This window comes from Phascolarctos cinereus, unplaced genomic scaffold, assembly GCF_003287225.1.
Source record: "Phascolarctos cinereus isolate Bilbo 61053 unplaced genomic scaffold, phaCin_HiC Scaffold_4;HRSCAF=312, whole genome shotgun sequence".
Classification (NCBI taxonomy): Eukaryota; Metazoa; Chordata; class Mammalia; order Diprotodontia; family Phascolarctidae; genus Phascolarctos; species Phascolarctos cinereus.
The window spans coordinates 667,270,307-667,296,331 of NW_027555847.1; the positions used below are offsets into that span (position 1 = coordinate 667,270,307).

General features: G+C 39.9%; 1 protein-coding gene across 8 annotated transcripts in view; it reads right to left on the reverse strand.

Moving 5' to 3' along the window:
- FZR1 (fizzy and cell division cycle 20 related 1) overlaps window positions 1-26,025 on the reverse strand; it is a 108,500-nt gene that overhangs the window by 20,403 nt on the left and 62,072 nt on the right. For all 8 annotated transcript variants that reach the window (XM_020969388.2, XM_020969387.2, XM_078154018.1 and 5 more), the window contains 8 exons: window positions 20,917-21,060; window positions 12,711-12,836; window positions 12,280-12,343; window positions 11,968-12,095; window positions 9,860-9,942; window positions 4,571-4,754; window positions 2,902-2,967; window positions 1,433-1,535 (listed from right to left, as the gene is read on the reverse strand). In XM_020969388.2, coding sequence (XP_020825047.1) covers window positions 1,433-1,535; window positions 2,902-2,967; window positions 4,571-4,754; window positions 9,860-9,942; window positions 11,968-12,095; window positions 12,280-12,343; window positions 12,711-12,836; window positions 20,917-20,985 — 823 coding nt within the window. In that variant the 5' untranslated portion in view covers window positions 20,986-21,060. The remainder of the gene's footprint in view (window positions 1-1,432; window positions 1,536-2,901; window positions 2,968-4,570; window positions 4,755-9,859; window positions 9,943-11,967; window positions 12,096-12,279; window positions 12,344-12,710; window positions 12,837-20,916; window positions 21,061-26,025) is intronic.

Genomic DNA, 26,025 nt, shown 5'->3' on the forward strand with positions numbered 1-26,025 from the left:
AAGCTTCACATGCCAGTACCCTTCGCTCTAGGCCTTGTTCACAGTGACTGCAGAATTCTCTCTGTCTCCCTATGCCAACCCAGGCTACAAAAATGACTCACTCACACTTTTCTTAGCTATTCCCAACAGAATTCAGTCTGGTGCATCTTCTAGATCTAGATATTTGGAGGAGGGTTATTTTTGTGGGGAGGAGAGGGGGAGAGTTCCTCACTGAACTGTTTCTTGCTATTCTGACATCTTGGCTCCTTGGAAACTCACTTCCTTGATAAGGTGGTGAAGTGCAAAGAATGCTGTTATGTGGAATCAGAGGACTTAAGTTCAAACCTTTTTTCACTTATAATCTGTGTAACTTTGGTCAAATCACTTAAGCTCTCTAAACCTGTTTTCTTATTTATAAAGTGATGGGTCTGTGCTAGAAAGGCTCCTACAGTCCTTTTAGGCTCTTACATCTATGGTCCTGATATAGCTCACAAGGCTGTCTGTTCCAGTGATGGCCATGTTTGAATATTAGAAAGTTATTTCTTATATTGACTGAATTTCTACCCAACTGTTCACACAGAACAAATCTTTCTCTCTTTCACAAAACAGCTTTTCAGATACTTGAGGACAATAGTTATGTCTCCCTGCCTCTGTCTTCTCTAAGTTTCTTCAAATGATCCTTATATGACATGGTTTTGAGGACACTCAAAATCATGATGGCTGTGAAACCATCCCACTCATAAAAAGAAGTCTTAGGAAACACAAATGCACTAGATAGCCTTCAGATGAAGATAAGTCAACACATATATTGACCTTTGTTGATTTAACTAAGCCCTTCTTCTCTGTTTCCAGTTCTTAAAGACTTCCAAATCATCCTGGAACTTCCCTCATTGCCTGGGGCCTCCTCATCCTGGAACATCCCTTGTCTCAACATGGAACATATCTCCCTCTCCTCACACTGGTGATTTCCTCCCGGAGCCTCCATTTTGTGGAGGGGCCCAGGCTAATCTTTATTTCCCTTCTGGCTCTGTTCCTGGCTTCTGGATCTCAAAACTATACCTCCACAGTCTTTCAAGCTCCCTTTAATGTACTGTCTTCTCTCATTAGAAGGTACACTCTGTGAGTGCAAGAACATCTTTCTTTTTGTTAATATTTGTATTTCTAGCTCTGGGCAGTGCCTGGCACATAGTAACTGCTAAATAAAACAATCCTTAATAAACAAAAAAACAAATAAAACAATACTTCCATCTTCCTGATAGAGTTTTGGTGAATTAAAAAGTGAGGCCCTTTGTTTCTCCCTTCAGGAAATTTAGGCTAGGCTCACGCTGCCAGATATAAACATGGCTTCCAACTTATGGCGTGAAATCCCAGTTTAGTTATTCAGGCAATCTCCCCCCACCCTCCTTCCAGGCAAGTAAAGGTGTCTCCTGTTATCTTTGTTGCTATTTCTTACCAACTCTGGCTGTGTGTCCTTCCAGCATGGACAGTTTCTTCCCTGCTGCTGCATCCCAGATCTGTACAAAGCCTTTGTGTGTGCCAACTGCTACCAAGTTCCCCTAAATCAGCAAAAAATATACACGTAGAATGACTTGAGAGGAAAGGGAAAAGAAATATGCAGAAAAGGTAGAGATGTCCAAAGAGATTTAGTTCTCTCCAAGACTTTAATAAATGCTTTTTCATATTAGCCTAGCAGCAGGCTCTGAGAGGGGAAAAGATATTTTTTCATTTTTCAGCATAAAACTTGCTCCTTTCCATTATCATGAATGCCTGTTCTATTCTGCCTTTACCAGCTTTGATCCAGGAGCAGGATACTTCCTTTAGGGGGAGAAGGAAGGAGAGACAGAGGGATCACCTTTCAAAAGTGGAATACCAAGGCTCCTGCTGACAAGCTGAGGAGAGGAAGGGAAGTTCTGCTAACTTTTAGAAGGGCACACAGTGCTCTGAAGAAGCTAATTCCTAATTTTCACAAGTGTAGGGGGTACTAAAAATGTTCCTGTTTGTTGCCTTTGGCCCACATACAATAGGCTATTAATCTTAATAAAGGATTTTATGTCATTACTGATAACATGAGTCTTAGTAAAAGATGCTAAACAAATCCAAGGAAAATGATTATGAATAATTGCAATATACAAACACAAATACTAATTGGCAAAAGGTTCACTTACAAAGTATTCTTACGATCACATTTTAGATATTTACATATGAGAAAACTGAGGCCGACAGAAGGTAAATGATTAGCCTAAAGTCATACAAGCAGTAAACGGCAGACCTGGGATTCAAATTCAGGTTTTTTGATTTCAAATTCAATGCTCTTTTAACATTTCTACTGACATCTCAAGGCTATCATGGGGAAAGTGCTTTGTAAACTATAAAGGGCTTGTGGGATTTTTTTTTCACTATACCACACCTCCTCAGAGAGTTTTTCTGTTAAAGAAGACTATTCTAGTTGCTGCTATTCAAGAAAGAACAACAACAACAAGTTCTTTAAAATCCCACGCATGGAACAGATACTGAGGTTTGCTGCTGTCGTTCAGTCATTTCATTTGTGTCCAGCTTTTTCTGACCCCGTTTGGGGTTTCCTTGGCAGAGATACTGGAGCGCTTTGCCATTTTCCTTCTCCAACTCACTTTACAGATGAAGAAACTGAGGCAAACAGGGTTAAGAGACTTGCCCGGGTTCACACAGCTAGTAAGTGTCTGAGGCCAGATTTGAACTTAGGAAAATGAGTCTTCCTGACTTTGGGCCCAGTGCTCTAACCACTATGGCACCCAGATGTCCTATTAGGGCAAAATCATTAGTTCTTAAGTGTCTCAATAACCCTTTTCAAGTTTTCAGAGCAGACAGAGTATCAGTTGAGCAACAGCAAAACAATGTTAGCACAAACCCACGCTATAATACCCGTAAGAAACACATTGTACTGACCCGTTCAGACCAGCCCACAGAAGTCACGGAATCTCCTTCCACAGACAGATCACATAGCCTGGTTACCTGGAAAACAGCAAACATTAACAATACTGAGGTATACATCTCCTCATGTTCTAAGGTCCAACTCAAGTCTTCTCTCCTCCATATAGCCGCTGACCCCACCTATCTCCGTTTAGCTGTCTTGCCTCCCCAGAGGTACCAATGGGCTCCAGCTGGGCAGTCTCCTCACAGTCCCTTGCACAGCAGGCTCACTTCTGCTTCCAAAGCTTTTCTAATTCCACTTCCCCCCAACTGGAATGTCCTTAGTTTTCTCTCTCATCTGAATCTGATGCAGCTGTCAAGATTCACCTCAAGTCCTACCCTCTCCATGAAGCTTGTCTGAATCTCCATTCCTCACTGATCTGTCGCCTTATCAGAATTCCTTTTACGCTGTCAATATCATACAATTTAGCACTTAATAATATCTGACATTTAAAATTTACAAAACACTTTACGTATATTATCTCATTTGATCCTCAACCCTGAGGGGCAGGTATGAACAAGTTATTATTCTTCTCATTTTACAGATGAAAGAAATGAAGTACAGAGTTGTTAAACACTGTGTTTCGGGTGGCACAGCCAGTGTCAGTTAGGATTTGAATCCTAGACTACTGACTCCAAGTCCTGTGTTCTTTCTGTTATAGCATAATACAGTTCCCAGGACTGTAATGTGAACATAGCAGAGATTCAATAAAAGCAAAACTGATTGATGGAGAAAGCAAAAAAAGGATCATGACCACTAATCAGACTTCTCTGTCCTCATGAACACCGAGATCAGGCCTCAAGAGGAACACAGAGCAGTCAGGGCTACTACAGTGGGCAGAGGGGTTGGATGCTCAGCCAGTCTGGTAGACTGCCTTGGGTGAAGGGATTAGGGCATTGTGAAAGGCACACTTAGCAAAAAGATCCAATGGAACCGCCAAGATTTAAAAAATTTAATACTTAAAATAATATGTAAACCTTAAGATTGAAAAGCTGGAATAGAAGGGGCAGCTCTGCACAAAAAACTAGGATCCTAAAAGCCCTGAACATTTCTTGGGTCTTTCCTTAACACGCAAGCATTTAAACAGTATAATATTGAACGCAGAATAATTAGGAGTGTGCTTTATAAACCTTAAAATGATATAAATATGTAAGCTATTGACTTGCTTATATCTTATGCCATCAGCTTTGAGATCTCCAACAGTCTAATAAAATCTAAGATACTGAAGTCCTTTCTAGCTCAAACACTTTATGTTCTAAGGTCCCTTTCAGCATTAAAGTTCTATGTTCTAAGGTGTCTTCCATTTCAACTATCTAAGTTGTGTCTCTTCTATTACTAATAATCACTAATAATCTACTTTCTATAAATGTTTATTTTTGCTATTATATCTCTCTCAGTTCTAATAATTTTAAGGGACCTTTCAGCAATATTTTTTACTATATGACCTAAGGTCTTGTCCAGCTGTAACATCTGATGTGCCAAAGTTCTATAGAGAACAGAAAATCACATTAATTTATTTGCTTTAAAAAAATACATAAAGCCACTTGAGAACCTTTTGTGGCTACTTAAGTAGAACAGAACCGTTCCCTCTTGCCCACTGACTCCACCCTCCCACCCTTATTCCAAAAGGCCCATCATCCATACCTGGCTGGTACATGCACTCCATAGATAAACACAAGTGCCCAGGCCAACACTTAGGACATTGAGGGAAGACCAGTCTACCAGATTCAGGTAGAAGTCATCTTGGAGCTCAGGGGCATCAAGGACTTTGAAAGGGATTTTGGAAATTTTTCTGGTAGGTTTCCGTGGAGATCTTAATAACTTCTGGCTATTTTCCAAAAAAGAAAAAGATTACATGGATAGACAGATGTGTGTGTGTGTGTGTGTGTGTGTCTACACAAAGAAAAATTTCATATCACACATTTGCCACTAGAAACAGTACTTTTCAATGGTAAATGATCAATAAGGATTGATGATGAAGAAAAGACCCCTTTTCCTTTCAGTCTGTTTATGTACACAGAAAGGCAGGTTGTTAATTCAAACACTTATTTAGTGATTACTATTAAATTCAGTTCATAGGATATGAAGTTGAAAAGGCCATTAAAAATAATTCACTCTAAATTCAGAGAAACATGAGAAGACTGGTATAAAATGATAGAACTTGAAGAAAGCAGAACCAGAAGAATAACAGACATGACTACAATGATGTGATCACTTTTTTGTTTGGATTTTCATCATTTTTTTTTTTACTTTTTAAAAAATTATTACACAGGAACATTCAACTGAGGTGGGGGGGAAATAATTTTGTTTAAAAGAAAAGGCATAAAGAAAAGTTGTTGGGGTAAAACCCTAATCTTAATTCCCTCATCATTTTACATTTTGACAAAGTATAGCTCAGAGGGAAGTGACCTGCCCAATATCATACCTGAAGTAAATGGCAGAACTGGGATTCAAACCCAGGTCTTTTAATTCTGAATTCATAGTTCTTTGAATATCACACGCTGGTTTCATAATTCAATTAAACTTATTTCAATGTACATTTATTAGGTACTCTTCAGAGCTTCATGCGGGGCACTGGGGATACAAAGCTGATTTTTTTGTCACTATGGCATGGAGTGAATCCTGGTTCTTGAAGTCTGGGCCAACAGGGCACAAACACTATCACGTTCTTGAAGTTCCATAGACAACAAATGTAGCCTCACCAATGTTCTGCTGTCCAATTAAGTAGAGAAAGGCCTATCATGCATCAGGAGGTTGAAATAAGGTAACAGCATGGCAATAACCCATGAAACAAAGAAAAATGCAAAATTATCCTCAGAACTCTGGGGCCCTTTTTGTTTCTGCTGTGACAGCAGCAGAAAAGCAGGAAAAGATGTGGAGCACTCTAAGAATCCCTTTAAGACTCTTTGTAAGCATCAATAAGCCACTGGTTCATTAGATGTAAGATCTTTTGTCCATTGACAAGAAGTACTCGCATACGATTAAAGAAAATGAATTCTGTCAGTACTGATATTCTCACATTCTAAGTCCACTTAGAAGACAGAAATGGGTTGCAGGTAGCTGACAGGATGACTCATAGGCTTCCCTTTGGCAGAGCTATGGAAATATCATCACACACTACATTTAATCATCTCAATCTATGAGAAAGCATTGTGCTAATTTCTGGGGACAGTAAGACAAATGAAAAACCATCCCTGTCCTTAAGGAGCTTACATTCCAATGGGCAAGCCAACATGACCTCACAGAAGTGAGAAGGGAGTTCATTTCAGGCATGAGGAACAGTCAGGGCAAAGGCATGGAGAAAGGAAATGGGAGTGTTGTGGGGGAGGAACAGGAAGAAGGCCAGGGTTGGCTAGACTCTAGAGTGTGTGGAGAGAAATAATGGATAATCAGGCTGGAAAGCTAGGATGGAGTTAGGCTTCAAAAAGTTTGTAGCACTCAAGATAAAACACCTGCAAAAAGAGAATCGTGAAGATAACTGGTTCATGTATCAATATTTATTACAGAGAAAGAAGTAAAGAAATTCTATAAAGGGCTGAGATTCTCCAAAGTAAATCAACATATTCTTTTACTATTCAACCTGCAGTTGAACCCTTCTATCAGTCAGTCAACAAACATTTATTAAGTCTCTACTATATGCCAGACACTAAGCTAGGTACTGGGGATACGAAAAAGGCAACAGACAATCCCTGCTCTCAAGGAGTTCACTGTCTCATCAGGGAGCAAACAACTACATAAAACAAGAAAGAGACAAGATAAATCGGAAACAATCAAGGGAAGGAAGGCACTGGTATGAAGGGGAATCAGGAAAGGCTTCCGGTAGAAGATGGGTTTTAGCTAGGAAGCCAGGAGAAGGAGTTGAGGAGGGAAAGTATTCCAAATATGAAGAACAGCCAAAATGCATGCCTCCAGTTGGGAGATGAGTGTGTCTTGTTTGTGAAACAAGGAGGCCACTGTCATTGTATAGCAGAGTATATGGTGGGGGAATAAGGTGTAAGAAGACTATGAAAGTAGGAAGAGACCAGGTTCTGAAGTGCTTTGAATGGCAGAGGATTTCTATTTGATCTTAGAGGTGACTGGGGACCACTGGAATTGACTGAGTAGGGGAGTGAGATGGTCACACTTGAGCTTTAAGAAAATCACTGATAGCTGAGTAGAGGATGGATGAGAGTGGGAAGAAATTTGTGGCCCAGAGATCAAACAGCAGGCTATAGTTCAGGCACGAGGTGATGAGGGGCCTGTACCAGAGTAGTGTCAGTGTCAGAAGATGGGAGCATATATGAGAATATTACATAAATAAAATCGATAAACCTTGGCAAGATATTGGGGTATGTGTGTGTGTGTGTGTGTTGTGTGTGTGTGTGTGTGTGTGTGTGTGTGTGTGTGTGTGTGTGTATGAAAGTGAAGAGTTAAGAATTGTATGTAGGTTACAAATCTAGGTGATATGGGGAAAGGTAGTACCCTCACTTATAACAGGGGAAGTCAAGAAGAGGGGAGGTCTTGATGGAGAAAGATAGTTCAATTTTGGACATGCTGAATTTAAGATGTAGATGGGACAACCAGTTCAAAACGTCTAATGAGATGCTAACTGGAGGTCAACACAGAGGTCAGAGCTGGATAAGTAAATTTGAGAATCATCAGCATAGAGATAATTCAATCCACAGCAACTGATGAAATCACCAAGTGAAACGTATGGAGGGAGAAGAGAAGGCCCAGGAGAGTGAATCAGGGGACCCCTCACCACCATCGTCAGTGGGAGTTATCTGGAAGAAGATCCAGTAAAGGAGACTGAGAAGGAGTGTTCAGGTAGGTAGGAGGAGAACTAGGAGAGAACAGCAGAACAAAAGTCTAGAGTATCAAAGAGGATGATCAACAGTGTCAAAGGCTGCAGAGGTCAAAAAGTGGTCAAGGACACTAGATTTAGCAATTAAGAGATGATTAGTAACTTCAGAGATTGCACTTTCAGTTGAATGATGAGGTCTGAAGCCAGACTGCAAAGTTAAGAAGAGAGAGAAAAGAAAGTAGAGGCACTTAGGGTAACCAGAATTCTCAGAGGTTAGCCACCAAAGGGAGGAGAGATACAGGATGACAGCTAGCAGGGACACACAGATCAAGGGAGGATTTGTTTGCTTGTTTTTTGCAGATGGGGGAGACATAGGTATGTTTTAGGCAGCAGAGAAGCAGCTAGCAGACAGGGAGAGACTGAAGACAAGTGAGACTGGAAATGATATAGGGGGCAATCTGTTGGAGAAGACAGGCTGGAATGGGATCACTTGTGCATGTAAAGTGGTCTGCCTTGGCAAGAAAGACCACCTCACTGTGTGAGACAGAAGTGAAGGAAGAGATGGGGCAGAAGGCATCTGAGTTATGTGAAATGAGGAGGGGAGAAGGAGCTCTCTGCAAATGGCTTTAAATTTTTCAGTGAAATATGAGGCAAAGTTCTCAGCTGAGAGAGGGAGGAAAGGGAGAACCATCCATGGGAATTTTGAGGAGAAATGAAAAGATTTGGAAAAGTTGCTGTGGAGTTAATTACAGAGGTGTAAAACGATTGCCACATGGCAGTGAGGGCCCAGGTAAGTTTAACATAAATTTGTAGTGGGCCCAGTCAGCATGGTTTTCGTGTGTCATCACCCACAATTTGAACGTGAGCTCCTTGAGGGAAGGGACTATCTTGCTTTTCTATTTATAGACCCAGTGCTTGGCAGTCTGCTAAGTGAGCATTTAAATACTTTCTCATCACAAAAGCTTCAATATGACCTATTCAAATAAATTGCTGACACTGAAAAATTGATAAAGGTAAATACACTAATTCTAATTACCACTATTTTTAAAGCAGTTTAATCAATAGAAAGAAGTCATTACAACAAAGAAACTACGAGTTACAGATAAGAAATATCTGATCCTCAATGCCCACCATAAAGACAGAGAAGCCAAGACCAATTTAGAATATAAATTCATTAGAAGACTATTAAGACAATTGTGAATAGTATTATTTCAAAAACAGGGAAAGGCAGGGGAAGAAAAATCAAACCAACAGAAAGCTTGAGATGAGACCCAACTAAGTCAGATCACCTCAAAAGCATTTATTAATTTAAACCAAGATGTGAAGAATAAGATGCAAAACGGAACAGATTGGTCAGCTGTAACTACAGTGCTCTGTGATCACTATCAGTGACAGTGGAAGCATCACATTTTGACTCTAACATTTGATTAAATATATGAGGTGATAGAATTACACTTGAGAAAACAAAGACAAAACAACAGCTAGTTCCTAACATCAGAACAGAACAAAACCCTGATCTAGGTGACAAGTATTAAGGAGATAATCTTCAAGATATCTTAAAGGAGAACGAATCATGAACTGGCCTCCCCAAAAAGGGCAATAAAGAGGATGGACATTAGCATCTAATGTGCCATCTCTATCTCATTTCTATAAAACCTATTCATGTATCATTGAAGAAAACATGTTGAAGGAACAGGCAGGCTTCTGCAAATGATTTTCTACAATGGACCATACCTTTACAGTCACACAGCAGACTGACTTGTAGAGTATATATATGCTACTGCTTGCTTTTTGCTGATTAAAACAAACAAAACAAAAATATCCCAGACCCCACAAAATGACTTACTACAACAAAGTGTTCTTTTAGGAGGTATAACAGGAAATGTGTGGAATTTATTATATACTTTAAAGCAGTATGAAACAGAGATTCATAGTTTCCTATCGCTGCTGAGGACCCTCTAATAGCTCTCTTTTGCCTACTGTTCAAGTCTAAACATTTCAGCCTAACACCTGAGGCTCTTTGTTATGTACTGTCATCAGCAAACCAGTCCGTGGAATTTGGCCCCTCTGCCTAGAACCCAGGCCTCACTCGGGGAATGCCTATGGGGTGACTGATAACCTTATTCTTTGGGTGCAGAATCGGACTGTACCTTTTGTTGCTGACTGGGGACAAAGAATATGGAGAGACTTCATTGCCATCATCAGGACTTGAACGCTTGGTGCTCAGGGAGTACTGAAGAAGGAAATTTGAAATTAGAGAAGGAAAATATACATCCAAAAACTACCAAGTCTTACAGATCTGGAAGATTATCAACAAACAAAACTACAAAAGAGAAACAAAGCAAAAAGAAACTTTAAGTCCATTTCATAGAAACTATGCTACAGCTGACAAACACCCCAATTGTTTTCAATTACTGTCAATGTACTGTAATTGAATGTAAACATCTTGAAATCAGAAAAAGGGTTCCTATACACATCCTGTAACATACATTAGATGATGGCAATGCCATAACAGACCCTTAGAACTACCTAATAAAGGAGATCTTTACAAGCTCTCCCCCCATATTCTAACTAACCCACTAATTTTGCAAAGGAGGACACCGACCAGCACCAAGTCATCACCTTCAGGTCTGTCAGAAGGGCAGAGAAAGAAGAAAATTCCAGAGAGGTGTGACATCACTGTGGAGTATCAAGCCTCTTACCATAAGAGTAAAAAGGGCATTGGATTGACAGTTAAAGACTTGAATGCTAGTCCTGGCTATGCCACCAACCTATCATGTGACCATTTGCAAGTCACTTCCCCTGTCTGGGCCTCAGTGATTCCACATGTAAAACTAAGTAACTGAATTGGATGATTTCAAAGGTTCCTCCTTCCAGCTCTGCCATGTTATATTTTGTGACTGCAAGTAACTCTGATGCAAGAAAAACATGCCTATATGCACTGAAGAAGAGTTGGAAGTGATGCCTTTTTATTTGCTTAAGTCTGCTTCATTCCCATGGAGACCAGAGAAGATGGTGATGTCTCTTTATGAGACACAGTTGCTACATACACTCAAGACCATCACCGTCACTTTCTAGCTATGGAAGAGTTGAATGGGGCAGAGACACGGGGAATAAGGCTTACTGTGTCCTTCTCAGGCTCAAGAATCTTCACTGATTCCCCATTAACTAGCCTCTTAGGAAACCCCCAATCTCTTCACCTAGGCTTTAACCCCCAACTCCCTACAATCTGGTTCCAATGTGCTTTTTCAGCCGTATCTCACATTCGACATCTGAAACTGGACTTGTAGCTACTCTTCAAACCTGACATTCCATTTCCCATCTCTACATTTGCAGAAGTTATCTGCCTAGAATACATTGCTTCTCAGAGTCCTTTTCTTCCTTCCAGGCCTCATGAACATAAGTGCCACGTTTGCAAAGTTTTCCCTGATCTCCCATAGCTGTTGATTTGCGCTCTCCCCTCCTTTCTCTACTCCCCCCGCCCCAGCTCTTCTCCTCAGAGTACCTTGTTATTTCCTTTCTGTATGTATATGGTATCATTCTTATAGAATGCAAGCCCCTTGTGGGCAGGGACTATTTTGAACTGAACTGAACAAGGTGACACTCTACCCATTAACCCTCTGTCCTAGGGCTTCCATATATAAGGTAAAATGTGGCTTACCAACAGCTCCATTGAGCTTGTGGAGACTGCAGACAAACTAAGCTGTCTGGACTGGTATGTGAGTGAGTACAAGCTCATCTAAGCCACTCTATTTAAGCTCTCTCAGTGTGGGCTTCACATCCTATTTAGCCACCCACCAGGAAGCCAGAGCCTATCTAGCAGAGACATCTTAACATGTGCCATGGAAATCTGCATGCTCTTCCCCTCTCCCCCCTTCCCCTCCAGTTCTTGTTCTGGGAACAATAATCAAATAAATTATTATTATTTCTACAGGAAAGAGCATGTCATTCTACTATACCTTGGTTCGATTCAAAATCTCTGAGACTGCTGAGATCAAACCTGATCACTACTTACCCACATGGTTTTTATCTTCCTCTATTAAAATACAGTCTCCTATGGGACAAAACCTATTGTACAATTGTATACATGTATACCGCCAGCACCTAGCACAGTGCCTGGCATGCAGTGGGTACTTAATAAATGGTCATTCATTCAGACATTCTACAATTTCTAACTCTAAATTTTTCCCTCCTAAAACACATGGTAAAGCCACGGGGCAAGACAGCAGATGTAGTCACTGCAGCTGCCTGAACTCACTGTGAAGAGGCTCTTTTTCTCTGGTGTGGAGGGCTGCAGCCTTCGGTCCTCTGTTTGAGGATCCTGGACTTTCTCAATCCCAGCTCCTAGCAGCTCATTCTTTAACAAGGCAGAGTAGGCTAGGCCATCTGTACAGACACAGAATAATGTAAGTGCTATGGCAAAAAAGTAAAGAGGAAAGAAAGCTCCCCTCCCAGGGTGAATAGCAAAGCTCAAAGCTTCAAGATATTCTCACTGATGGCATATCTGCTATGGGTGCTTCCTGGCACATGATAGGGAACAAAGAGTCAAGGTGAGGATTAAGATTCCAACCTTTGCCATTATCTGAAGTGGCATCTTTTGCTTTCCGATTCTGACTAGGTGATTTCTCATTTTCCTGAGGAAGAGAAGAAAAGATAACGGTAAGAATTTATCTTCCTTTCTCCATTTAAGCTATTTATGCATTGGGGTTTCTGGCTATCATTTCAGCTAATTTATTGGATAACACCCCTAGTGGCTGGTGTGATTATCCAAAGGCATCCACTGCTGAAAACAGCAACAAGTGATAACAACAGCTATAAAACACTCACCAGTTCAGTCCCTGAATTTTTTTTTTCTGCCAGTCTAGCCCCTGTCCTATTCTAGGCTATATAGTCTATATTACAACATAGCAACTGTTGCTTATTACCGACCCCAGGCATGCAGTAATCAATAATACTGTCATCTTCCACTTATGATTTTCCCAAAGCTCTTGTACCACTCACATTTATTCTGTGGAAATTAATGCTCCAGTTGGCTCCAGCTCTAGAAGGTATAAAGCGGTCTCCATGTTTGCTGGGAGAAGACATGGGAGAATTGGAAGGTGTCAAAGTTCGTCTCATCTCAGAAACCTGGAATTATAAAATCTGAGTCAGCGTGTAGAATAATTACTATTAAAAAGTTACTATTTCTAATTTACAAAGAGTTTTCCTCACAATCACCCTGGGAAGTAGGCTGTGTAAGCATTATCATCCCCATTAACAGATGAAACAACTGAAGCTCAGAAGGTAAGCAGGTTGTGAGGTCAGAGTCACATGACTAGGAAGTAGAAGACATCTAAATGAGTAACTCTGGGCTGCTTCCTAAAGCACCATATTCAGAGATCCCCTTGCTTTTGTGCCTTTGCTCATACTATTCCCTACTGCCCGGAACGTTGTCCTCCCCAGGATCAGAGGGCTAGGTTATAAAAGGCCTCAGAAGTTTTCTATTCCAGGGCCCTGGAGTCAGGAGGACCCAAGTTCAAATTTGACCTCAGACATTTGATGCAAGTCACTTAACCCCACTGCCTAGCAAAATTTTTTTTAAAAAGTTACCTATTCCAACTCTCTCACTTCATAGGTGAAGAAACCGAAGCATAGAGAAGCCAGGTTACTCAAGGTCACAGAGGTAACGAATAACAGAGCCAGGATTTGAACCCTAGTCCTCTGATTCAAGTTAATTCAACAAAAATTCATTAAGGACCTACACTTCCCCAACTTTCACAGCCACGTTCAGTTGCTACCTCATGTATGAAGTCTTCTTTGATCATCTCAAATGGAAGTGTTTTCTCTCCACTTTGTTCTGCTATAGACTTACTATCTGTAACATACACTTGGTACCTATGATATAGTGCCTTGTGCTATACAGTTATCTGTTTATATTTATTCTCTCCTCTACTTGAGTATATATAGGATATATAGGGTTAAGACCCAATCTCACAAGTACTTTGTACAGTTATTAAAAAAATTTTTGTTGAGGACTAAACAAACAATCTGTAAACTCCTTCTGAGAGGTAAGAATCATAATTTTGGATACTTGATCCATGGAGCTAACTGTATCAAAACAAACCAAACCAAAAAAACCCACCTCTTTCATTATGACTTCTAGTGACAACTGAGAGGTACTGGTATCTTTCTAGTCACTGTACCCAAATTCACCAAATGTAGACATTATTCCTGCCTAAATTGTCTCAGACCACGACTACATGACTAGCTTTTAACCAGGTGGTCTAAGAGTACGTAGCTGCTGTAGTTGCCTATTTAATTTAACCTAAGCAATGCCCATTTAACTGCATTGTCTGTTTTTGCAAAGGAAGCAACTTTTGAAATCCCAAAGGAAGTCTGGGGCACTACCTTAGGCTGTTGAGAGAAAAGCAGTTTTTTTCTGGTTACTTTTAATAGATAAGAAAGCTTGTGTGGAAGATGCCGTGTGGAACAAAAATAAACACTTTACCTAAAACCACAAAGAAATGCTTTTTCATAGTACAGACTCATAGCATGTCAGTGCTGGGACAAAAGAATCCCAGTAAGAGAAAGTGACTTCTTTGGAACACCAAAACAATAAAAACAATGCTCCCTATACAACTCCTTTAGTGTTTCTCTTTACTCCTGGTGTCTGTATTTCAAAGTTTCTTTTCAACATTAGGAATACTTGAAGTTCTCTATTTCATTAAGGCTTTATTCCTCCAACCTCTACCCCCACCCTGAGAATATACTTTGTTTTGCTGGATAAGTTATTCTTGGCTGTTGAGTTCTAGAATATCTTATCCTATACTTTCCATTTTTCTATAGTGATGGCTGCTAAATCTTGTGTGAATCCGACTGTGGATCCTCAGCACTTATATTCTTTTCTTCTTGGCTGCTTGTTAATAACTTTGTTTGACCTGTAAGCTCTGAATTTTTGGCAAGGAGACTCCTGGGAGTTTTCATTTTGGGGTTTCTTTTAGAAGTGCCCAACACTAAGAGACCTGGGCAGTTTTCTTCCATGATTTCTTAAAATATGATAGCTAGGTGCTTTTTTTTGGTCATGGCTTTCAGATAGTATGATGAGACTTAAAGTCTCTCTCCTTAATCTGTTTTCCAAGTCAATTTTTGTTTTATATGAGCTGACTTTTTTTTTCTATTTTTTTCAATCTTTTGACTTCGTTTTAATATTTGTCTCGTGGACTAATTGTCTTTTGTTTGGTTCACTCTCATTTGCAGGGACTCTGGTTTTGTACCTCTTGTGCTAAGCAGTAAATTTTCTCTTTTTACTTTTTGGTGAGGCAATAGGGGTTAAGTGACTTGCCCAGGGTCACACAGCTAGTACGTATCAAGTGTCTTAGGCCACATTTGAACTCAGGTCCTCCTGACCTCAAGGCTGAAGCTCTATCCACTGTACCACCTAGCTGCCCCTATTTTCTCTTTTTAAATCTCTCCTCCTTTTTAAATCTCTCGTGTCTTTTCCTATTCTTTCCTCTATCATTCATTTCACAGTATTTTAAATTTTGAAAAATTCTTGCATCATTTCTTCAAAGAATTCCAATTTATCTTGTGGGCAAGCTATGTTGCTCTTTGAGGCTTTATTTGGAAGTATTTTGAAGTTGTTCTCCTGTTGGTTTGTGCCTTAGGCATCTCTGATATAACACTCTTTTTGTTTAGTCATTCTTCCAGCAATCTCTCTGGGCAACCTAAGTGTTGCTGGCCTAGCTGAGAGCTCTGGGGGCTAAGCCTATAACCTCAGACCCTTTGGGAGATCACTGTGTCCCATACTGAGAGCTCTGGACACTGATTCCTTGCTCCACACCCTCAGGGAGGACTGCTGGCCTGGGACTAGAACTAAGTCTGTGATCAGTTCAGGGTGTCCCCACGTTGCTGGCCTAGTTCAAAGTTCTGGGTGCCAAGTCCATACTCCTAGACCTTTGAAAGACCCCATGTTACTGACCTAAGCCTGGAACTAAGCCTGTGATCAGTTCTTGACAACTCTGCACTACTCTTTTAGCTAGCAGCTCTGGGCACTAAGCTTGTGATCCTGGCCCAGCTGCTTCACAGTTTCTACCCTGGTCAATTGCTTATAGGTTGAAATTGTTATCTTGGACTGGACAGATGACCCATTGCAGTTTGTCCTTCGAATTCCCAATTAATAATTGGTCTGGTGTTCTTATTAGAGCAGGCATGGTGGCCTTCACAGCTTACTAACAATACACCAGTGTGACTATTCATATCTTTTGTCATCTTTGCCTATTTGCAAGGTATGAGACGAAATCAGTTATCTTTTTCATTTGATGCAGTGAATAGAGTTGCTGGGCCTGGAATCTGGAAGACCTAAGTTCAAATCTGTCCTGGGACACCAGCTGTGTGACCCCAGGAAAGTCACTTATCCTTTGCTTGCCTCAGCTCCCTCAACTGCAAAATAGGGATAATAATAACATCTACCTCATAAGGTTATTTTGGGGATCAGATGAGATATTTTTATAAAGTGCTTAGTACGGTAACTGGTACACATGGTAGGTGCTTAATAAATGCTTGTTTCTCCCCTTTCTCTCTTCTTATTCTGCCATTTTGGCATGGGCTCTCATTTTCCAAATCTTTCCTTTAAATGCTTTCGTTTCTTTTATAAAATCATTTAAAAAGACCTTAAAAAAACCCCTCTTGTCTAATTTCTTCCAGAAATTCTGCTCTTTATGGTGGGAATCTTTTTTCAATTGTTTACTCATTCTTCTAGCCTTACTTCTTAAATTGAAAATTTGCATTAGGACCAAACTCTGCACTTCTGGAAAGAATGTCTGAGCCTTGCTTGGTTCTGGTTTGTATTCTCTTGGGTTCTGCTGCCTTCTCTACAGATTGAATGCTGTGTTCTCCAAAGATTTCAAGGGTGACTCAGGCTGGGGGGCCTGCAAGCTTTTAATGATCTCAAAGATATCTGATCTAGGGCAAAATGTTATCACTACTCTTCTAGTTTGAGCTTTGCAAACTCCTGATCCCATTTTGGGTATGGGCAAAAACACTGTGTAAACTTCAGTTTGAGTTCCAATAGATTGTTGCTAGCCTTAGGCACCATCAGCAAGCTGGAAGTCTGGTTCTAAAAAAGGTCTAAGTTTGGAGCAAAAGAATTGTAGGAGTCCTTGCTCTGAAGTCCTTCTTGGTTATTAAGTCGTAGACTTCAGACTGGGCTGGGTGATGAATTCAAGACCCAGTTCCAGGAACAGAGCCACACAGTTGCTGCTTGTTTCTGTTTCTGCTCCTTGTTCAGTACAAAGCTTCAGGTCCATAAAAGTTCCTTCCTTGATCTGTCACCTCAAGGCACAAATCTCCATGCTGATCTGTGCCTCAGATCAGGGGTACAAGTAACAGAGCTGCTAGGTGGCACCTGTTTCTGATCCTGCACAGTGTTAGGTCTATGCTTGATCTGGGATCTATTCTTGCCCTAGTGCAAAGCCAAAGTCACCACAAGAAAGTCTGGACACAGTCTGTGAATGTCTGGCTGAAGAACTAGACATATTGTACACAAACCTTTGGCTTGAGAACTAAAACTGTGAGTGAAGTTTTTGAAATCATAAGAAATTTTAATTCCCTTTCTCTATGTTGAGAACCAATGTTTCTATAGTTAACAAAATGGTCAAAGCTCAGGGTGAGGTCCTATCAGGGATAAAAGCAAATGCCCTACAAAGCTCACTATCCAGGTTAAAGAAATGATAAACACAAACACAACCTCCTTCCCCAAGAGTTACATACTTCCAAAGCCCCTGCACTTAAGCATCTTTCATTCATAAGAAAACAATTTCTGGTGGCATTTCTTTTCTCTATTCCTTATTTGCCCCAGCAAAAGGTAGGGCTATCTTCCAACCATTTTGAAGAACAATTTGGAACCATGCCCAAAGGGCTACAAAAATGTGCATACCCTTTGATCCAGCAATAGCACTTCTAGGGCTATATCCCAAAGAGATCAAACAAATGGGAAAAGGACCCACACGTACAAAAATATTCATAGCAGCTCTTTTTGTGGTGGCAAAGAACTGGAAATTGAGAGGATGCCCATCAATTGGAGAATGGCTGAGCAAGCTGTGGTATATGAATGTAATGGAATACTATTGTGCTATAAGAAATGATGAACAGGCTGACTTCAGAAAAACCGGCAAAGACTTACATGGTCTGATGCTAAGAGAAGTGAGCAGAACCAAGAGGACTTTGTACACAATAACAGCCACATTATGCGATAACTAAGATTGTTAAACTGAACCCTTCTCAGCATTACAAGGATCTAACACACCTCCAGAGGCCTTGGGATGGAAAGTGCTGTCCACACCCAAAGAAAGAACTATGGAAGTTGAATTGCTATCACTTATTTTTACCTTCTGTTGAATTTTGTTTCATCTTTCTGATGGTTCCTCCTATTGGTTTTAGTTTTTACTTACAACTTCACTAATGTGAAAATATGTTTAATAGGAATGTAAATGTAAAGCCTATATCAGATTGTGTGCTGTCTTGGGGCGGGTGAGGGGGAAGGAATGGGGGAGAAAAATTTTCAACTCAAAAGCATATGGAAGTGATTGTTAATAAATCAAAATAAATTAATAAAATTTAAAAAAAAAGTTAAGGCTATCTTTAGTTTCTCAAACTTTACACACTGGGGTACAATTTTTGAAAACCCTGACAAAACCCTCAGAAAAATTAGCATATTACATTGGTGCCTTTAGGGAGCTTAGTTTAATGGAAGGTGCATTTGGTTTGAAAGTCAAGAAAGCTGGCTTCATATACTGGCTCTGTCACTTATTCTCCATGTGACTAGGACGTCAGCCTCAGTTTCTTCATGTTTAGCATAAGTAGAATCAAGGGAGTTTAGAGGTTAGAAAGTGGAACATATATAGAAAAAGAAGTATCTTGGAAAAGAGTAAATTTCTCAGAAGAAGCCGAATCACATGACAGGGATACTACAGAAGGGATTTGTTTCATGGAGGAGCTGGACTAGAGGAATTCTGAGACATCTACTCTAATGGAGAATCTATGGTTCTGTGAGCTACCACAATGCAAAGAAAACAACGATGATCTAAAAAGCTCTTGGAAGACAATCACTTTCAATCATCTTCCAGGATGCTATAAGATATAATGCAACTATGAAAAACTAATGTTGTCTGTGAGCCTGGAACAGATCTAATTAATTTGAGTCAAAGCAAAGACAAGCAGCCTCTAAAATTCTTTTAAGTCACAATATGCTGCTGTGAAAATGAAAATGGGGGCAACCAAAAGCCAGAATAGAGGCAGGAAAAAAGACTTAGGGAAAACAGATAAGGATTTATGGGGTCTGAAAACATAAGACCACTAAAGAAACAAAGTCAAAGGAGTAAGTTAGTAATCAAAATTTAAAAGGGCTCTCCAAAAATGTAGTTGGCCATCTGAAAGTTTCCTTGAACAAAAAAAATTACAAAACGTCATCTTCACTTCAATTTAAAAACATTTATAAAGCACCCAATATTTATAGAGCTCCATGCTAGCTAAGTACAAAATGTAGATAAGACATGATTTTCTACTTTCCCAGATTTTTGGAATAGAGTAGTGCTTAAGGATGATTTTCTAAGACATCTCTTGTATCACTCCTTTATTCTCCATTCCCAATACCATATCACACAAGCTGTCACTGTCTCACCTCTAGCTAGAGAGAGGATTGTAGAATATTAGAGTTGCAAGAGACCTGGAAAGATTATTTAATCTAACAACTCCTTCATTTTCCAAAGGTTGAATCTGAAGACAAGAGAGAAGAAATTACTTGCCAAAAGGTCACGCAAAAGCCTCAAATTCACAAAATCTTAGAGTTAGAAGAGATCTCAGAAATCATCTAGTCCAACCATACTTGAAAATGAATCCTCTCTAGGGGCAGCTAGGTGGCACAGCGGATAGAGTTCCGGCCTTGGAGTCAGGAGGACCTGAGTTCAAATATGACCTCAGACACTTGAAACTTACTAGCTATGTGATCCTGGGCAAGTCACTTAACCCCAATTGCCTCACCAAAAAAGAAAAAAAAGAAGAAAAGAAAATGAATCCTTTCTACAACAGTCTGATGGTCATTCAGTCTTTGCTTACAGAATTCCAGTGATAGAGAATCTATTTAGGTAGCCCACTCTTCAGTATAGCTATCATTTTATCAAGCCAAAATGTGCCTTTTAGCAATTAGACTGTAGCCTCTTAGGTTAAAGAGAACAAGTCTAATTTTCCACATCACAACTCTTCAAACACTTGAAGACAGCTATTGTGATCCCCTCCTCTCCCCCACTCAATTCCCCAAGTCTTTTCTTCTTTAGGCTAAGCATCCTTAGTTTGTTCAATTAGTGCTTAGATGGCCTATTCTCTAGTTCTTTCATCATTCTAGGCATCTTCCTCTAGACATGCTCCAGCTCGTTAATGTCCTTTCTAAAATGAGGCTCCCAGAATTGCACATAGAACTTCAGACAGGTTAGGAGTTAAAGATACAGCTTTTAATAGCTTAATGTGAGGAAAAACTTCCTATTCATTGGCTATCCAAAAAATGGAATGGGCTGTCTCAGTGGGTAGTAGGTTTCCCTCACTAAAGGTCTTTAAGGTAAGAACAAGTGACTGAAGTGACTGTTTGTCAGGGATTCTATTCATAGGATTTATGCAGGTAGAGGCAAGTATAGAAAATCTGCTCAGCCATTTGACCTGTGGGGTCTCTTCTAACTCTAGGATTCTGGGCAATCTTGGAAAGGTGACATCTTATATTGCTTGCATATACCTCACTCCCACTCCCACAGTACCAAACATGACTGATAGTGTTTAAAGCCATATGTTCACAACAGTAAGTGGATGACTGGTTTTCTGCCATTTCTTTACTTTTGGCAGCTATCCTGAGACCTTCCTCAGTAACTCATGGAAGTTTCACATGGCTGTACTGTGGAAATCAGCATTCCCATATCCCTTTCTCATCCATTTGTTTGCTTGTAGGAAACATTTTCATTGCTTATTTTCCCTTTATGTTATCCACATTAATTAGTTCTCCTGGATTTACTTTGCAGTTTTCATGTTTCTTTGGTTTAGGTTTTTAGTTTCTTCAGGCCAGGACCAGGTTGGTGTACAGACATTTGGTAAAATCAGCCTGGGGTACAAAATTGGCAAAAGAATGTGATGGGCTGGCAGTGGGCCAACTAAGCTAGAGAAGGCATGGAAAGATCGATGGACAACTTACACAAGGCATTGTGTTTTCATTCTGGATGTTGATCTGTCGAAGGAGACGCCTTTCATAATCTTGGTCCATGGTGAATAGGTGGGAGCTGTGGCAGCCTTCAGACTCAGGGCCTTTGATTCATGAGGTCCAATTGTTAAAGTCAGTCTGCAGCAACAAGGAAGGAAAGAGAAAAATATCAAGCAATACTATGTTAACTTCGCCAACTTCCACTCAGGAGGCTGAGGACAGAGAATCTTCCTATAACATATTCAGATAATAAATATGCTTTTTGATTGATTCAAAGGTCAGTGTCATCCCTATCCTGTAGCCTAGTGTAGCAGAAGGAAGAGCAGACTACATTACAGGTTGTCAGGAAGTAAATGCTGTGCAAATCAATCAACAGCATTTATTAAAGGCCTACTATGTGCCAGGCACTGTGCTAAGTACTAGGGATATAAAGACAAAATAAATGAAACAATCCCTGCCCTCAAGGAGCTTATACTCTACTGGGAGAGATAACACACACAGAACAAATACAAGGTAGATGGAAAGGGTATTAAGCATTTGGGGGAAATCAAGAAAAGGTTTCATGTAGAAGTTGGTGCTTGACCTGAATCTTGAAGTATTCTCTAAGGCAGAGGTGAAAAGCGAGTGCATTCCTGGTATAGGAGATATAGCCAGTGCAAAGACATAAAGATGGGAGATGGAGTGCCATGTGTAAGGAACAAGGAGAAAGACAGTTTGGCTAGACCACAGAGTGTGGGAAAGGGAATAACTTATAAGAAGGTTGCAAAGATAGGACTGGGAACAGTTTATGAAAGGTTTTAAAAGCCAAACAGGAGTTTATATTTCATAAATCCAAAAGCAATATTATATTAATGAGCTATTTTTTATGAGGCTGCTGTTGTCAAGGATTCAACAACAGCTGTTTAGTTATACTATTTTGGTTGAGCTTCCTTCATTATAGTAAGACCTGGGTGACTATTTTAGTTTTTAATCCTAATTACCACTTGTCATTTAAGTATCCATATTTGTGCTAGGTGTTCTATCTAGTACAAAAAAGATATCATCCCTACCTTTATCCAACAATCTGACAAACATTTATTAAGCACTTGCTTTGTACATGCTGGGGATACAAGGACAAAATGATAAAAGTCTTTGCCCTTGAAGACATACACTCTATGAGAGAACTACAACATGTAAACTGATAATTTTAAGAGGAAGCAAGCACTAACAATGAAGGGGAGCAAGAATAACTTCCCACAGATTCTAGGCACAAAGGACAGCCTGTGCAAATTCATGAAAACAGCAGAGATGAAGTGCTAAGTTTGGGGATAGCAAGTAGGTAGAACACAAAATGCTTTCTGGGGAAAATATGGAATAAGTCTGGAAAGGTAGACGGGAGCCTGATTGTGAAGGGCTTTAAAAGCCAAGCTGAGGAGGAGCCTCAATATTTATGCTTGAAGAAGAGGAGCAAGGTGGGATATATTCAAACAAAGTTGCATCATGACTATGTCCTATGGTTTTCCACCTATATATGCTTTTGTTCTTCTCCTCTGACTTTTTTTCCCCCACTTCTTCAAACAAATTCCTAGCCAATTCTTCAAAGCTCAACATAGAAGCAAGTCACTTCATTAAGAAGCTTTCCTTAATATCCCTGTTTAGAAAGAATCTCATCTTCCTTTGAACTAGGTATCAGTTTCCTAAACTGAAAAATAAAGGAGAATGGACGAGATTATCTCTGAAGTCTCTTCTGGCTTTAAATCCCATGACCTCATACTTTATGATTCCTCATGCTCATTTCCCATCTTCCCTACTAGACTATAAGCTCCAAAATCTGGACAAGGAATAGAGGTCCTATTTACCACTTTATTGCCCTTCTTAATCAAACAATACCAAGAATGGTGCCTAGCACACATTATCTAGTACAATCCCATCATTTGTCACTCAATTAATATTCAATGAATTAGATCTGTGTATACACACACACACACACACACACACACACACACACACACACACACACACACAGTCTTGGAAATCTGACCATTGGTTTCCACCAATAAATAAAATTTGAGCTATTCCCCAATTTAGATTGGCTGAGGGTGTTTTCAGGTTTCTTGAAACATTCATTTTTTTTTCTCTTTTAACCCACACCTGCATACTCATGCTATTTTTCATATTATCAGACTGCAAGAGTAAAAGCTTTAAGAAAACCATGGCTCTCAGATATTTTCCTTCTACAAATCCTCCAGAGAGCTTCTGTGAGCCCCATTTGTTTCATCAACCTTCTCCCTAAAATAAATATAAGGCTACTACTCCTCTTTTTAGCATTTCAGTAGATCTAGGTACAGGGGTGGGGAACTTCCGGCCTCAAGGCCACACATGGTCTTCTAGGTCCTTGTGTGCAGCCTTTTGATTGGGTCCAAGTTTTGCAGAACAAATCCTTCTATTAAGAGGATTTGTTCTGGGAAGTTTGGATTCAATCAAAGGACTTCACTTGAGGTCCTAGAGGGCCACATGTGGCCTTGAGGGCACAGGTTCCCCATCCCTGATCTAGGAGAAAGCAATGGAGATAAACTTACTTCAAAAATTATTACATTTGCTAACAGTATTCCTCCTCCTAATTCACTTAGGCACTCTCTTGGATGCTTATAAACTGCTATTTTTTCCTAACTACTCTGACAGGAGGATAAGGGTTTAAGGGGAAGTAGGATAAAGGCAAGAATATTTGCCTTTAAAGGTAGAATAGTTTAAAGGAGGAAGACAAAGTCAGAATGGCTCTCTCTGGGTTGGGAGTGGGGCAGAGGTGGGATTTAGGATAGAGGAGAACTGAGATAGAACAGCTGTGATTTGGGACAGATGACTTATGCTTGAAGACTGAGGCACAACAGCTCAAGTTAGGGGGCAAAGGAAGGCAAGGTTTAGGCTATTAGTTAAATGTCATTATAGCAAACGCTAAGAGACTAGAAATACTTTTGTAGTACCCAAACTGGGTCATAGAAAATATGCTTAAACTAATTATGTGGGACATCAGCCACGGCTTAGACAATCTTTTTTTATTATACTAATATTTCCAGTATAATGATATTTCCATTAACACTTGCCTAAGGAATGTAATAGAAAGGTTACTGGGCTTGGAGTCATAAAACCTGGCTTTGAGAGCCAGCTGTCGTGTCATTTGGCTGTTTGGACAAGAATAGGTAAGTCACTACACCTCAGACTCTTCATCTATAAAATGGAAATAATAATCACTCTCTTTCACTAAAAAGGATGTGAGGACGGCACTCTATAGCTCACAGAGTGCTAAACAGTATAGGACCTATTATCACATAACATAGTAGAAAGAACAATAAATTTGGAGTCTAAGGACTTGAGTTCAAACTCAGGTTCCTTACTATCAATGTGTCTTTGGGCAAGCCAAGTCTCCTTTCTCAGCTTTGGTTTCTTTATGTGCCAAATATGATTCTTGTGCTGCCAAGAGGCAAAGAGAACTTTGCATTTTGGACCCACTTCACTGAACCATTTGTTTTATGCACATGAAAAACACTTGTCTGCACTTTCTTATATGTGAAGTTTGACCTAAGGAAAGAGAATTCTTTTGTTGTGATAACCCTAAAACTACAGGTGGCAATCAAGGATAAGGCCAAAGATGATAAAATTAGCTCTTCTGGGACACCTCTCACCTACATGCCTGGCCTTTAATTTTATTACAACTATGATCTTGAAAGGACTGTGACAGTAGTTAAGATAGCAATGTAACTAAACAAAGGAAGGACAATAATCCACAAAAAACACTAATGCACTTTCATCTCCCTAATGGCTGGCAATTATGGGAGTACTATATCATGACAAACAAGGGAACAAGCACTGGGGTGGAAAAACTCTGGATTTAAAGTCAGAAAAACTGGAACTCAAGTACCATCTTTGCCACTTAATCTATTATGACCTTGGGTGACTCAAAACCTCAGTTTTCTCATCCATAAAATGGAGATATACTGGCACTACTGACATTATAACAGTGAGGATCAAGTGAAACAACTAATATATATAAAGAGCTTCAAAACCCATTGCTGGACATCTTGCAGTCCCTCTGGGCCTTGGTCCCTTCTTCTGTACACTGGATCTCCTGACACCTCCCTATGCAACAACAAAGGTGTACTATTACAACAAAGTAAGATAAACACTTGAGTTTATCAAAAAAGATACTATATTTAAAGGTGCCAGACATGGTACTCTCCATGCTTTCCTATGTGGAGACAGTTTTGTTTAAGTGAAAGAATCCTAGCTTGAGACTCAGGTAACTTGACTTCTATATTCACTATCATGATACCTGAAAAACTGTATGACTTTAGATAAGTCACTTAAACTCCCAAGGCCTTAAAAATTTCATCTATAAAAGAAGGAAGTTGTGTTGTATTACCTCTAAGGACCCTTCCAGTTTAATAACCCTCCTTGTAAGCCAGAGGATGAATTGGACATCTCTATAGTACACCTCTAAGGTACTTACTTGGAGTTCTAAATTAAAGAACACTGTTAGAATTTAGGACTTAACAGAAAAGGTTAGGGAGGGGCTCTGTAGTTTACGTTCCAGACCTCCCATTAAAGGTGCACTGATGGAACACTACAGTACAGAATGTGTACAAATACACTCCACCGAGTTATTGCCTTAATGTGGCAGAAAATGTTGGACTTTAAAATCAGGAGATCAGGATTGCAGTTCTGTCTCTGCCTCTTATCAGCTATGTAACCTTGGGCAAATCACTTCACTGGGCCTCAGTTTTCTTTCCTATACAACCAGGATAATAATCCTCCTCAAGGATCTTGTGAAGAAAACACTCAGTAAATTTTATGTAGTCTTCTAGTTCATTTATTCATAGAGCAGGAAGAGAAATTTTAGTCCTTTAGAGGTCATTTAGTTCAATCTTTTCATTTTACAAGGCCCAGAATGGTTAAATGACTTGCCCAAGGTAACACAATTAGTTTGTGGCAGAACTGAGACCTGAACTCAGATCTCCTGATTCTCAATAGAGAATTCTTTCCACTGTACCACACTGCCTCACTGGATCACGTCCAAATTCCTTGGTCTACTTTTCAGTACCTTCCAGAGAATAGTGCATATCTATCCTT